A 12,895-nucleotide genomic window follows, 5' to 3' on the forward strand; every position below is an offset into this window, starting at 1 on the left:
TTGTTGTGTGAGTTGCTGATTTATTTCATTATATTTGATACATGAAGGGGTGGGGAGGAGATGGGATGAAGTAGTATTTTTCAGTCTTTTCTGTAAACATACAGCACAGTGGAAATCCAGTAAAGCCAACACTGCCACCTAGCCTTTAGGATCCGCAACTGCAGCAAGGGTGAAAAAAAGAAAATAATCAACAGCATCAGAGTTGGTTTAACGCCCACATGATTAAAGAAAGAACAAATTAAAGATGATTGGTCAAATTAACATAACCCTTTAGTCAATAAGTGTAACCTTTCAAAACTATTACATGAGCAAGATAATTATCAAACACTTAATAAATACTGCATTTATACATCAAACAGAAAATGTTAACAGAAATATTTGATCACCTGATGTGATGTGACTTGAATTTTCACAATTTCAGATTTCAAGTTTCAGAATGCATCTTTAAGTAGTTCAGTCTGTCGGTCAGATATGAACGAAACAGTTGTAAAAAACAGGATAAAAATCAAGTTCAGCCCATTTTGTTCCTCTTATTCATGGCAGAATGGAGAATGATGATGATTGGACGGACTTTTTGGTGTCTAAACATCTTCCAAAGACAAAACACTTTCACTTGACTAGAATTAGAGACACTTTAAAATATGTTATCTCATTCTCTCGCTGTGATCGTTATATCTGCTGCTTTGAATCATCATTAACACTTAAAGTCTTCATCAGACAAACATGTATCTTTTTCTGTATCTATTTACCTCAGTTAAAACACAAATTAACTATCTTTTTAAAAATAAATAAAAGTTAAGCATCTGTGCTTTGTTATTATAAGAACTTATTTTTAGATTTCCTCCTTCAGTCTAATTGAAATATTGCTTTTGTAAAAGTGATCAAGCTAAATCACTGACAAAGAGATTGGATTTCTTCTTTTATTGTTTATTGATTTGTTCCCACAATGGCGCAATAGGCAGTTGGTTTTTAGCACTCTCTATTGATCTAGTTTCATTTGACAAAAAAGGTCAAAGGTCATCACCAGTGTCAGGACATCAGGGTGTTTGTTATGATGCTGCTCAGACTCGTAGGTCAAGGACGAAGCTCGGTTTGGATATTTAATAGAAGAACTACAGAAGTTCATTTTTGCTGCAGAGTTTGTGATTATTTTGAACTTCTCGTGTATCCTGAGTGGGAATTAAGCTTTTTATGGAATCAGAGAAGGCATCTCTAGTTTCATCTTAGTCACTGTTTGTCCGTCACTCTGCTATTGGTCAGACTGACAAACACTGCGACGTCTGTCCTCTGCAGATCCTGACACTGCACTTAATGTGGGAACAAAGATAATCAGTAAGTAGCATGGACAAAACTACAACATATGACATCATTTAATTCAAGCTTCCTTGCGTAGAACAGACATTCAGATATTATCACACACTTTATGATCTGTGACTTCTTTGGTGATCTTCTGTCTTTCCTCTGGCTCTACCATGTGGTTCACTTGGTGGTTTCAAGGAAAATATCTCACAAACTATCACTGCCATGAAATGTGTGCAGACTTTTAAGCCCCCAACAGCATGAATTGTAAAAACATGAATCATCAGGTCAAACTTTGAGTTCATGACAGAATTATTTCAAAACTAATGACTACCGTTTCCATCAAGGTAACTTTTAAAGCAAGAGTTTTTCCAGCACACTAAACTGCATGGTGAACTTTGTGGACATTAAAATCGTTTAGCATCATCAGGTAGGCTTGCTAATGTATGCGTTTAGCTTAAATGACCTCTGTGCAAACAGCCTCAGAGATCTGATGATGATATGTAATTATGTGACAACAACTTTAATAAGATGAAAACCCTAGAGCCATCAAGTTTAATCAATTGAGTCTATAGAACATGGTTGGCAAACTAAGTGGGGCCAACTCTGGCATTTAACTCTCTCTCTCTCTCTCTCTCTCTCTCTCTCTATCTCTCTCTCTCTCTCTATAGCTGAGAAGTTTGAGGTTCTGTGGACTCCTATTGAGAGTGTTTATGGTAACACAGATACAAAACACAGTATGAGCTCTAGTCTAGGTGTGATGTAAAGCTTTTCACATTCAAAGGTCTAATCGTGTATTCACTTTAGGACATTGTTAGAGGACTGTCCATTGATTTAAACTGAGATTAGGCCTACTGTAAAAAATGGGCAGGTACGTTTAAAAACAGTAAATATTCTTTCTTTTTTTTAACTTTCTGCATCAGAAATAATATCAAAGATAGACTTTAGTGACAAAGATGTTAGATGACATTCAATTGATTCACAACTAAAAGAAGAATTTATCAGACATCATGTGATGACATTAAAAGACGATAAAGGAATTACTACAAAGTCATTTTCAGTGTAATTACTTTTCTATTGATGCAGACAGATTCTAACATAGCTGCCAATAATAAAAAGGGTAGTGATGTTTAATCTGGGAGGATTACTCCAAAGGTTAAGCAGATTTGTGGGAAACCACAGACATTTATTTAAACCAATCGACCATGTCCTCCCACAGGGACAAGTCCAGCAATACTGCTGATTGAGAAAACACAATATGGATAAGGGTAAGAGCTACTGTTAGAGCAACATGTCACACGATAACCATCTGTCTGTGGCTAATGCTTTGAAATGGTTTGATTTTAATAAACCAAAGAAAATATGTCTTTACTTTTGTACATGTTATCAAGGCTATACTCGGACGTCCACTAACTCTAAGTATTCCATCTGAAGTACTTTTTCATGCTTTTGTCTTTGCTGCTTCGATGCCACTTATAGACAGAGGATGAAAAGAGGAAAAAAAACACCATGATACAAAATAGCTCTTTGAAACTAAGACAATCTGAGCGCCATGGTGGAAATATTAAAGTGATGTTACTTCACAGAAAAAGGAGCCTTCAATTCTCTCTGTTCTGTAAAGAAGTTTCCATTTAATAGACATTCATGAGCACTTTACTGTCACCTAGCCCACACTGTTATGAAGAGGTAGCAGCTAGCACAGATTGCTTACATGTGACAGTAGATATAAGGAGTATATTGGGCCAAATATCATCCTTGAGCTCACATCATTAGTCAAGATCTGGAGAAAACAACAAGACTTTCTTGTGAATCAAGTCTAAGAATGCATGTTTGCCTATGGGGCTTCTGTTATTCTCTCTGTTTCCATGCAACATAAAATGAATATAGTGTTGCTGTCCTTCTTTTGTATATTCAGGAGTTAAGGATTTGACATCAATTAATAAGGTTAAATAATTCACTGATGACATATTGCATTAGTTGTTGATGATTTGTTAAGACAAAAGTAAATGTAGATTCATTTAACAAACTATACCGTCAGTGAAATTGGAAGTTTTTGTTAAACACTAGTGATGAAGAGACTGAAAGGTGAATTTGTTTCTCAAGGAAACTCAGTTCTGACATTTCTCTTCAGGATTCACGTGTCAGATTAAGAAATGTAAAATTCACTACATGATTAGCTACATAACAAATAAACATTTTGGAACACTGCTGTTAAAACTCTGATTAAAATTCCCAAAAATGTAAATTTCTAAAAATGCCTCTAATTTCAAACCTAACCTCTAACCTAGCAAAGATTCAGCAAGATTCCAGAATTTTGCACAAAATATTCCAAAACATTTTTTAAATAAAGTTTCTCAAAGTTCCTGGAAATGTCCAAACGCAAATTGGGAAATTTTCAGGAATTACCTCAAAAAAATCCTGCAAAATGCCAGTTGAAAATTCCTGAAAACTAATGGGGAAATCGAAAATGTTTGAGGAAAAGTTTCCTAAAAGAATATTTCAGACCTGCATGTGAGACTCAAATGTTTCCAGGAATTCCTCAAAGTGCCGGATAAATCCTAGAAAATAATCTTACAGGAAAATAACCAAAAATTCCTCACCAAATAGTAACATTTTGGGGCAAATTCCAGAAAATTGCTGTGAATTTCAGAATGATATTCAAGCCAAGTCTAGGGAAACATTTTGGAATGTTTCAAAAAATTCCAGGACAAATTATTTTAAAAGATCCTGAAAATTTCCAATGAAACTTCATGAGAATCTTAAAGGATTTTTTTCTTCTTTTTTCTCTCTCAAAAAGAGCCTAAATATCATGAACACTTCAAGAAACTTCTTATAATATTCCTGAAATTTCCCCAAATTCCAACAAAAGTTCCTTTGTATCTCTCTAAAACTTCTCGAAATATTGTTAAACAGAGTCATTTTTTTAAGACATTAAGAAATTCCTGAAACTTCCAATAGTAATTTAGAGAATTTCTGATGAAAGTTTCTGAAACTTCAAATGAACGTTACCTGTAATTCCAACAAAATTTTCAACAAATGTTTGAAAATATCTAACAAAAATACCCCAAAATCCCCTCTTCATCAGTTTTATTTTTAAGCACTGATTCCCTCAGGAAATAACCCTAACCCCAGGTCAGTTATTTTTAGTCTCATTATGTTGTTATTTTCTTCTCATACTGACAGGATGATTGTGATGCATCCAAACACTCCCAGGCTGACTCACTGCCTCAGTGTTTATATGACCCAGCTGGATTATCCCTGACCCACTTACTGCAGCTGGATGTGTCCCTGTCTGATGTGCTGATCCCTTCATAGCCCTGTTCACTATAGACCTCCTGTTAAATTAGCTGACTACAAAATAAATTACCTTTTGCTGTCAGAACAGTTACATTGGCAAAGGGGAATTTGCTGTTGTCAGATGTTGTGTTTGCAGTAATATTTCTTCTACTGTTGATTTTTTTTCACTTTGACCTCTAGAAATCTTGTTCATACAGAGAAGGACAGGTTATTTAAAAAAAACATTTTTTTATTTCTAATAAGTGTTTGACAAGGACTCTCTTCATCTTATAATGGAAATTATTTAACTGTTCCTTTCCATGACATGCATTAAAACATATCTTAACTCCCAGTAAATTACATTGTTCTTGTGAATGGTGAAATGTTCAATTCATCATACTTAGCTGTTATCTTTATGTTGTATCTAGTTTTTGTTTGTTTGTTTGTTTACAACATTTTATTTTAAATTGTAAAAGAAAGAAAAAGGTTTCTTACAATGTTTCTAAATGCCTTTATATACCTCAGCATGTCGAGTTTGTTCAACTAATGATCAAAAACTTCTAGATGATGAAATTACTACAAAGCAAGGGAAAGGTCATTAGGCAGATTTGAGCTGATATGGCTTTTTGAAATCACAATAACAGCAGGATTGATAGCGAGGGTCTTTGATCCAGACATAAATTGTTCAGAGGATTGATCTGTGTGACTTTTGTTAGATTTTGGCTTTTCAAGAGCCTCACCTGTTTGCAAATTTTTGATTGTACACCTTCCTTTTTTCTAGATTTATTTTTGGGCTTTTTGTTCCTTTATTGTATAGATAGGAGAGTGGAAAGAGTCGGATATCAGTGAGAGAGAGAGAGAGAGAGAGAGAGAGAGAGAGAGAGAGAGTGGGGATTGGCAAAAAAATATTATTATAACAACTTATTTATTTTATTGAATAATTCCTCTAACAACAGTTTAGCTAACCTGAGTTTTTAATACAACTTTATAATTTGTTATGAATTGGTGCTAAAGGCCTAAATAAAGATTGAATGATGGATTGAGTTGCCAATCCTAAGTGTTTTCATTCCTTCACTGTCAGTATTAAAAAAAATACTAATATATGTTTTATATCATATTTACAGACTTCTCATTTTCCATTCACGGTTGATATTGCTGAATGTTTGTCTTTGACTTGGTTGAGGTTATCTGGAGCTTTAGCTGCTGATTATTCAGTGTATATATATTCTTGGCTGAGTACAGTTCCTTGGCTTCTTACAGCGTATTGCTCTTCCTGCTGTCATCACTTCACTGCCCACCAACAGTGTGCGTTTCAAATCCCTGCAGCTTACACTCTATCACTGAACGAACAACTACAGCACGTTAATACTTTCCTGGGTTTTTTTCTTCTTCTTTTGGCTCTGCAAATCTCTACAGTTTTCCTAAAGCTCTCAGGATAACTTCCCCTTCTGACAATCATTCTCCCTAAGGACAAAACCCAACTCTCTTTAATCTGCTGCTCTTTGATCACTTTAAAACAACAATGAAAACAGTTTGCATGCATTGTGTCTTTATTATGAATGTGCTGCAGAATTATAATATTCCAAGTGCCAGCCTATCTTTGTCATTTTCAATTTGTATCATTTTACATGAATAAAAAACCCACAACATGCCAATAACCACAAAGATTATAGAAGCCCCATGGTAATACAACGACTGTCTGGTCTGACAGCTTGTGTGCCTATGTTAGATCCAAACTACTTGATGCTAACTCATACCAACTAGAGAGTTATCACAATAATAAGATCTATATCTGCAGAACACATCAAATGCTGATTACAATTAAATGTACATATTAAGTACTAACAGAGGGAGAGAAATGCCACATTCATCTTTACAAAATTGTCTGCAGGTGTGACAAGACTTTGAGGTTGTGGTGTTTCTGTACATGATTTAAAATCCAGTATAAAGCAGATAAATAGCATTTGACCCATTCTTGATGTTTCAGTTCACAGTGAGCATGACAGGTAGATAAGGATTAGAGGTTAGTTAAGGACACACAGGAAATAGAACAATAGATAGAAACCAGATTGAAACCCATGAAAGCATTTTACCTTTAACCTGTGGTTTACAGATTCACCTTGTAGAGAAGGAATCCTCCTTTGGATGGCAACTAAACAGGCATAGTAAGAGTGGTGGCTGCTATATATTTAAGGGGTTGTTATTGGGGGGGTGGGATTGGGGGGTGGGGTGGGGGGGGGCACACTGTCTGCTTTGAAAGCTCGGGCTAGTGAGACTCTGAGGCTACAGCCACAACTCTGTTTGCAATCACAAAGCTATTAAATTTGTTAACCAAATACGATCTCCCTGTACATACAATACTTCCACCACCTGTCATCTGCAGGGCAGCCTTTCAAAAGCATCCTGTTTCATAATCCTGCTAGTTTCAAAATGTTTTACAAATATTATCAAAAGTTTATATATGACGTAGCATAACTAACTTCTTTGTAAAAACAATTATGTTTGGTTTTTTTTTTTGCTACAGAGGGGTTTTTTTTGGTGAACGTGTACCCTTCCCCCCGGCTCACAGTGGTCACATAGAAAGGAAAAGGTGCAGCAGAGCAAAAAAACACGTTTTGATGTTCCTCTCTGCAACAGCAATTCTGTGATTAGAGTTGGGTCTTTACAAAGCAAGAACATTTCCCTCTAAATTCTTTTTTTTTTTCCTTACAGTTCTTCCTTACAGTGATGACTGTGACATGTGTGTGAGACTTTTCATAATCCCTTTCGTTTTAGCACTCACAGCTAGTCCTTGGTAAGCCTCCATTTCATGCTCTTTTACCAACCGTACGCCCGCTCTCAAACACAAGAAGACATGGGATTTAGAGAAGTGAGTCTCAAACAAAGTGATGCAGAGTGACACATTTGGTTTTTCCATGTGAGGGATGAATTTCTTGCTCTGTAATTCCAATGAGGCCCCAAATTTCCAGAGCCTCTCCACGTATCCGAGGAGATTTAACAGGAAGCTGACACTCTGATAGGTCCAGTCCAGGCGGATATTTGGTTGGTACTTCTATGTGGAGCTGAAGTTGGGAGTACACTTTGTACCCCATCCGTTGGTCTTTGAGCTTTCTAGTCCACCTCTCTCTGAGTCCCTTCTGACTGATGAAAGAATTCTCAAAGAGTTTTTTGTTTTTTTTCTGTGTCTTTCTCGAGAATCGTTCTGAATGTGTTGACCAGAATACAAAGGGACTGATTAGACTGTCTTCTCCCTTCTCACCAGACGGACAACCCCCTTTTCCCCACCCTTCCCCACCCCACCCCACCCGGCCAACTCAGAGCAGCAGCATTTGCATATTTTATTTTCCTCCATTAACAAAAGGGATTTATATAGATTACAGAGATATAAGTAAGCACTGTATATCGGGTGCATATTTGTCACACATCCAGGTAATGACTAGGCGGTAAAGACGGTGGTGCAGGTGCGGGCCGGATGGTCAGTTTTCAGCCTTATCCAGTTTCATCCTGGGATGAAACTCAGGTTTTCACATTTACTAAAAACAGAAAAGGAAGCGTATTAGATTAAGAGCTATACATTCTGCAACTTAATATGGATGTATAAACTTTCATAGACCACAGAGGACAGTTATATAACGAGAGAAAAACAAAACAAGGATTGTTAAGTCCCAGAGCGTCTAAACTCAACTTTAATGTGTGCACAAATGCTCTTCTAGTCATTAAGTGAATTAGTCCATCACTTGGCTTAATGAGACCCAACAGGCTGTCACTGTGTGCATTCAAGTCACACCAGCTTAAAGAATCATTTAACTGACTGACCCTTGATTCATGTGTTTGAATAAACTGTAAGAGTAATGCAAAACACACATACTATTCCCTTTCTTTAAAAGTTCTGTAATCAGAACCCTTTTATTTGCCAGGTACAATAAATCATTAGTGAGCAGATCAACAACTCACACGCTGACATACACTTTATGTAAGTATACATATCATACAGGGACAACAATGACTTCACTTTTTTTTTTTCTTTTCTTTTTTCTTTTTTTACAAGCAAACAGAGCAAGGCATACAACAGACACGGACTACACATATTTCACTCTACAGTTACACAAACAGCGGTCTGAGGCATGCATTCAGTTACAGCTGGAGGCCACCCTGTGGGAATGGAGAAACATGTCAGAAAATGTAGATTTGACCGGCGCAAATGTGATTAATATGTTCTGATCTTTGTGCAGCGTTAGTTCCTGAAGGCTAAAGTGCTGCAGTGTAAAAAGACTCGTGCAGGCTTGGGAACTGGTGGAAAAATTGTGCAAACAGTGACGTTAATAATATCATTGGTTACAGTCAGACTGTGCTAACACAGCTACATGTCATGTTGTGATGATATAAACAGTGACAGTAGTAGGTTGGAGCAGCTGGATCAGGATTGAGGACACACACACAAAAAAAAAAAGAAAAAAAGGAGAGTTCAAGAGGACGTTTGAGCTGTGCAACAACTACACAGAAGGTAAAAGAGTTGAGGTTACGGTTTAAAGGTCAGATTTGGGACACTCACTGGCCAGGTTGACAATGCAGGCGATGATAATGACCGTCCCTCCTACTAGTGACACCATGGAGAGCATCTTAGCCACTCGTCCGAGGCGCACGGCTCCATCCAGGTTCCCCTGCTCCAGACTGTTCTTGGACTGAAGTAGAGGATTCAACCGTTAGCATGATTACAGTGTTTTTGTTTGCTCAAAGTCATTTACCAAAACTCGAGAGCACAGCACGACTGATATATTACACAGCAGACATTATTGGGCCAATGTGGGCCTTTGACAGATGTGTCATAAAACACCATTAATAATAATAGTTAGAAAACAATGCTATGGAGTAATCATGAAGCTTGTCAAACCAATTAGGTCCCAACTTTATGGTTTACAATACTCTAAGCACGTGCTGCACTGGTCTGCACTGCAGTTAATATTAATGCAAAATCCCCATACAAGCTGTACAGGACTCCATATTGGTATAGGATTTAATATGAGTGTTGATTGATTTAACATCAAAACAAAAAACATGGACGGTCAGTCTCTCTGGACAGCAGGCCGAAGGTCCTGTTCTTACCATGATGGAGTAGACAAATCCCACGATGTTGATGGGCCACACAGGGCAGAAGCAGGCCAGCACAGACAGAAGGAGGTAGTCTTTGACTTTGGTGCGGTCCAGAGGTGGGTTGGTGGCGATGCTGGAGTGTCGAGAAAGTGACGGCCTGGGTGAGAAGGCGGTGTAGCCGATAGAACTCGCCCTGCTCCCCTTCCTAGTCTTGCCATGATGGGGGTAGGAGATGGAGTGCTGTCTTCTGGGAGGGGAGGAGATGACTGGAGAGGAGCTCTCAGTAGGTGTTTGGTGGATCCCATTACCTACACATGAGGGACGAAAAAAAGGACGGGGGACTGTTTGAAACGCTGCAGGAGCTCAATGTGCATTTGCCATCCCAGGAGCGTTTTCATGCACTGCAGTTTGACTTGCCCGCTGTGAGCTGACTAAGCAGATGTACGATCCCACCTATCTCCCTCCACCAACCCAGTATCTTATTAAAAGGTCAAACTCAGTCACTTACTGTTCTTCAGCTTCTCGTTGATCACTATCACTAGCTCTCCTTTGGATTTGCTGCGAGGGGGTCTTGTGCTGGCTGGGCTGCTGTGGATGAGCTGGTCACCGCTGACTGGTTGGCCCTGCAACGAGGCGGGGGCTTGGCTCGACAGAGAGCCCTCCTGGTCCAGCAGAGACGGCTGTTCTTCCCCTGGCCATATGTCAGGGCCTGGCATCATGTTTACAGCCATGCTGAGAGCAAAATCAAGCCTCTGTTTGTGGTCTGGTCCTGTGTGTGCTGCCTGTAGTTACACATGAGGGACCAGAAGTGGGTTTAGCCATTTTAAACTTAAGCTCTTCCCTCCAAGCTGCTTAAGAGACTTCATTTAAATTAGTGAGGTGGGAATAGGAATGTGAAAAGAAGTAAATAGTGACTTATTTATCATTTATAAAAGGGTCATGTTTTTCTCATTGCAAAGTTAGATAACATTTCTCTGAAAAAAAAAACAACTTCAAAATTTTTTAAAAAATTGTATGCAAAACGTATCATAAGGAGTGTATTCTCAGTATATTGTGTCTACATCAGGGGCTATTCGTCCTAATTCAAATCAGGTTGAGGCTACTGTGCCATTATCTACATTTTGAGGAACGGTCCAGACTTTGCAAATCCAAAATGAGATCACCATTAATTACAAAGAGCTAAATGTTTTTTTCACTCGCCTCATGTAGTTCTAGTTAACACTTGGTTTAAAATCGCTTTGATGGTTTCAATATATTGTTTTGTTAATTCTCGCCCCATTCCTGTTGACTGATTTGGCTGCTATGTAAAAGACATACTATTATTATTAAAGGCACAGTGTGTCATTTCAGCAACGAGGTCTCTCAAACAAAAAAGAACAAAAGACGCAGTTTGACGACTTTGGAAGTGCTGGATCAAGGACATTGTTGTCATTGTCAACGACCAATTATTGCAAATAAATCTATGTGATTTTACTTTGTGCAGTCTTATGTTGAGTATAGGCATCTATATTCATGTTTTTTTCATTAATTCTAAACAATATATGCAAGTTTTGACAATAACTTAAAAACTATGATAACTAACGCCCTCATCTGTTTCCCAGAAAACAGGAAACTAAATGAACGTGCCGTTACCTCATAGATTAACAGATATATAAGATAGGAACATTCTTGAAAAGATTTCAGATACCAAAGTCTCTCGGGGAGCCGTTTAACTCATTTGAAAACATCGTAAAGAGCCTGAGAGTGAACTGTGACAAATGTAAATTAGAAAACACAGCCACTACTATCAGCAGAATCTCTAGTGATTGCGTTGCATCGTGGGTAATTTAGGCGCCAGGTATTGATTATAAGATTAAATGGAATAAATAAAGCATACGTCTTGCTTACATTTGGGCAAAAGCAGGAATTCTGGAAATGATTTCATAATGTCAGTATAGTATCATAGTGGCATGTATATTTTATTGAGGCATGGGGAGGAGGAGGAGGAGGGGGGGGGGGGGGATTGCATTTGTTATTCTAAGTCAATGTGAGGTCCAAGGAAAATGGAGGGCCACACTTTCAAAAATGTGAACCTTTCAGCACACTACTCTCACAATGATGAACCTGAAAGTAGTCTTGAACCCTGTTTAGGCTCAATGTCACTTTAATCCTCTTTTAATAATCCACTTCCATTATTTGTTAAATAACTCCTTACGTCATGTTCATCAGTAAATAAAGCGAGTGAGGGTAAACAGATGAAATCCACACATGTTCCAGTGCAAACCAGTCCTCCATCACGGCAGATTATTAAAACAGCAAACAAGCAAGGGAAAAGGTGAGAACAAAAAGCAGGTCACAATGACTCGAGGAGCACAAAGGCATGGCAGATGGAGGCAGGTGTGTACATACCATTATTTCATCGTGTGGACACAGGCTCATTGTGGCATATGGAGGCCGTGATGGGCCCAGAACAAAAGGTAAAAGGAGAACGGACAAGTAATAAGGGTGATTACAAAAGGGGGAGATTGTCAGACAGACGGGTGAAGGAAGGGGACGGAGAGGAGCATTAATTATCTGCTGGGGGTTTGAATTCAGTGTCTTGTGGGCTGCCACCAAGAAAAAAACAAAAAACATGCTTTTAAATGAAAACAAAACCACACAATAGGAGTAGATATACGCGATGGTTGGTTGTGCATTTAAGGGCATCAAATAAAGGGAAAGAAAAAGAGGTCATAAAAGATAAATCACACTGACCTTTTTAATTCCGTGCCTGTTTCAATTCAGCCGGAGCGTCCCTGGTTTTTGCATCGTGGTAACGTTATTCTCAAAACCCCCCAGAATCAGGCAGCATCTCTAAAGCCACGATGTATTTGCAAACAATGTCTAAAAAAAAAAAAAAAGGAAGAAAATCTGTGGAAAATCCCGTTGCTTTGTCGTAAATGGAGCCGGAGAGTGAGTGTTTGTGGCGCCGTGTTGCAGCGCAGAGTGCTGAGGAGGAGAGATGGATGGTGGGGGAGGCTCCTGGATGTCAGGGTGGATCACAGAGGAGGGGGTGTGTGTGTGAAATGGAAAGTGAAATCCACAAGACTACGTGATGTGGGAGGGAGGAAGGAAGGAGACAGTGGATTGAAGCATCCTCCTTCCTTCACCCCGAAACATGCATGCTCCAATATTCTTATTTCTGTCCTCTGATGCTGCCGGGGATTTAAAAAGGACATCCCCCTCCCCGCCGTAGAGGACACGAGTTCAT

General features: G+C 38.5%; 1 protein-coding gene across 1 annotated transcript; it reads right to left on the bottom strand.

The window, feature by feature from the left end:
• Window positions 1-5,606: 5,606 nt before the first annotated feature.
• On the bottom strand, window positions 5,607-12,738 carry prrt2 (proline-rich transmembrane protein 2). Its single transcript, XM_020639691.3, has 5 exons — window positions 12,400-12,738; window positions 10,175-10,448; window positions 9,679-9,974; window positions 9,128-9,257; window positions 5,607-8,108 (listed from the first exon to the last, which is right to left on the bottom strand). Exons 2-5 carry the CDS (start codon window positions 10,395-10,397, stop codon window positions 8,092-8,094), a joined length of 666 nt encoding a protein of 221 aa, XP_020495347.1. The 5' UTR covers window positions 10,398-10,448; window positions 12,400-12,738; the 3' UTR covers window positions 5,607-8,091.
• Between the last annotated feature and the right edge of the window lie 157 nt (window positions 12,739-12,895).

Source organism: Labrus bergylta, chromosome 21 (genome assembly GCF_963930695.1).
Source record: "Labrus bergylta chromosome 21, fLabBer1.1, whole genome shotgun sequence".
In the NCBI taxonomy this organism is placed as follows: domain Eukaryota; kingdom Metazoa; phylum Chordata; class Actinopteri; order Labriformes; family Labridae; genus Labrus; species Labrus bergylta.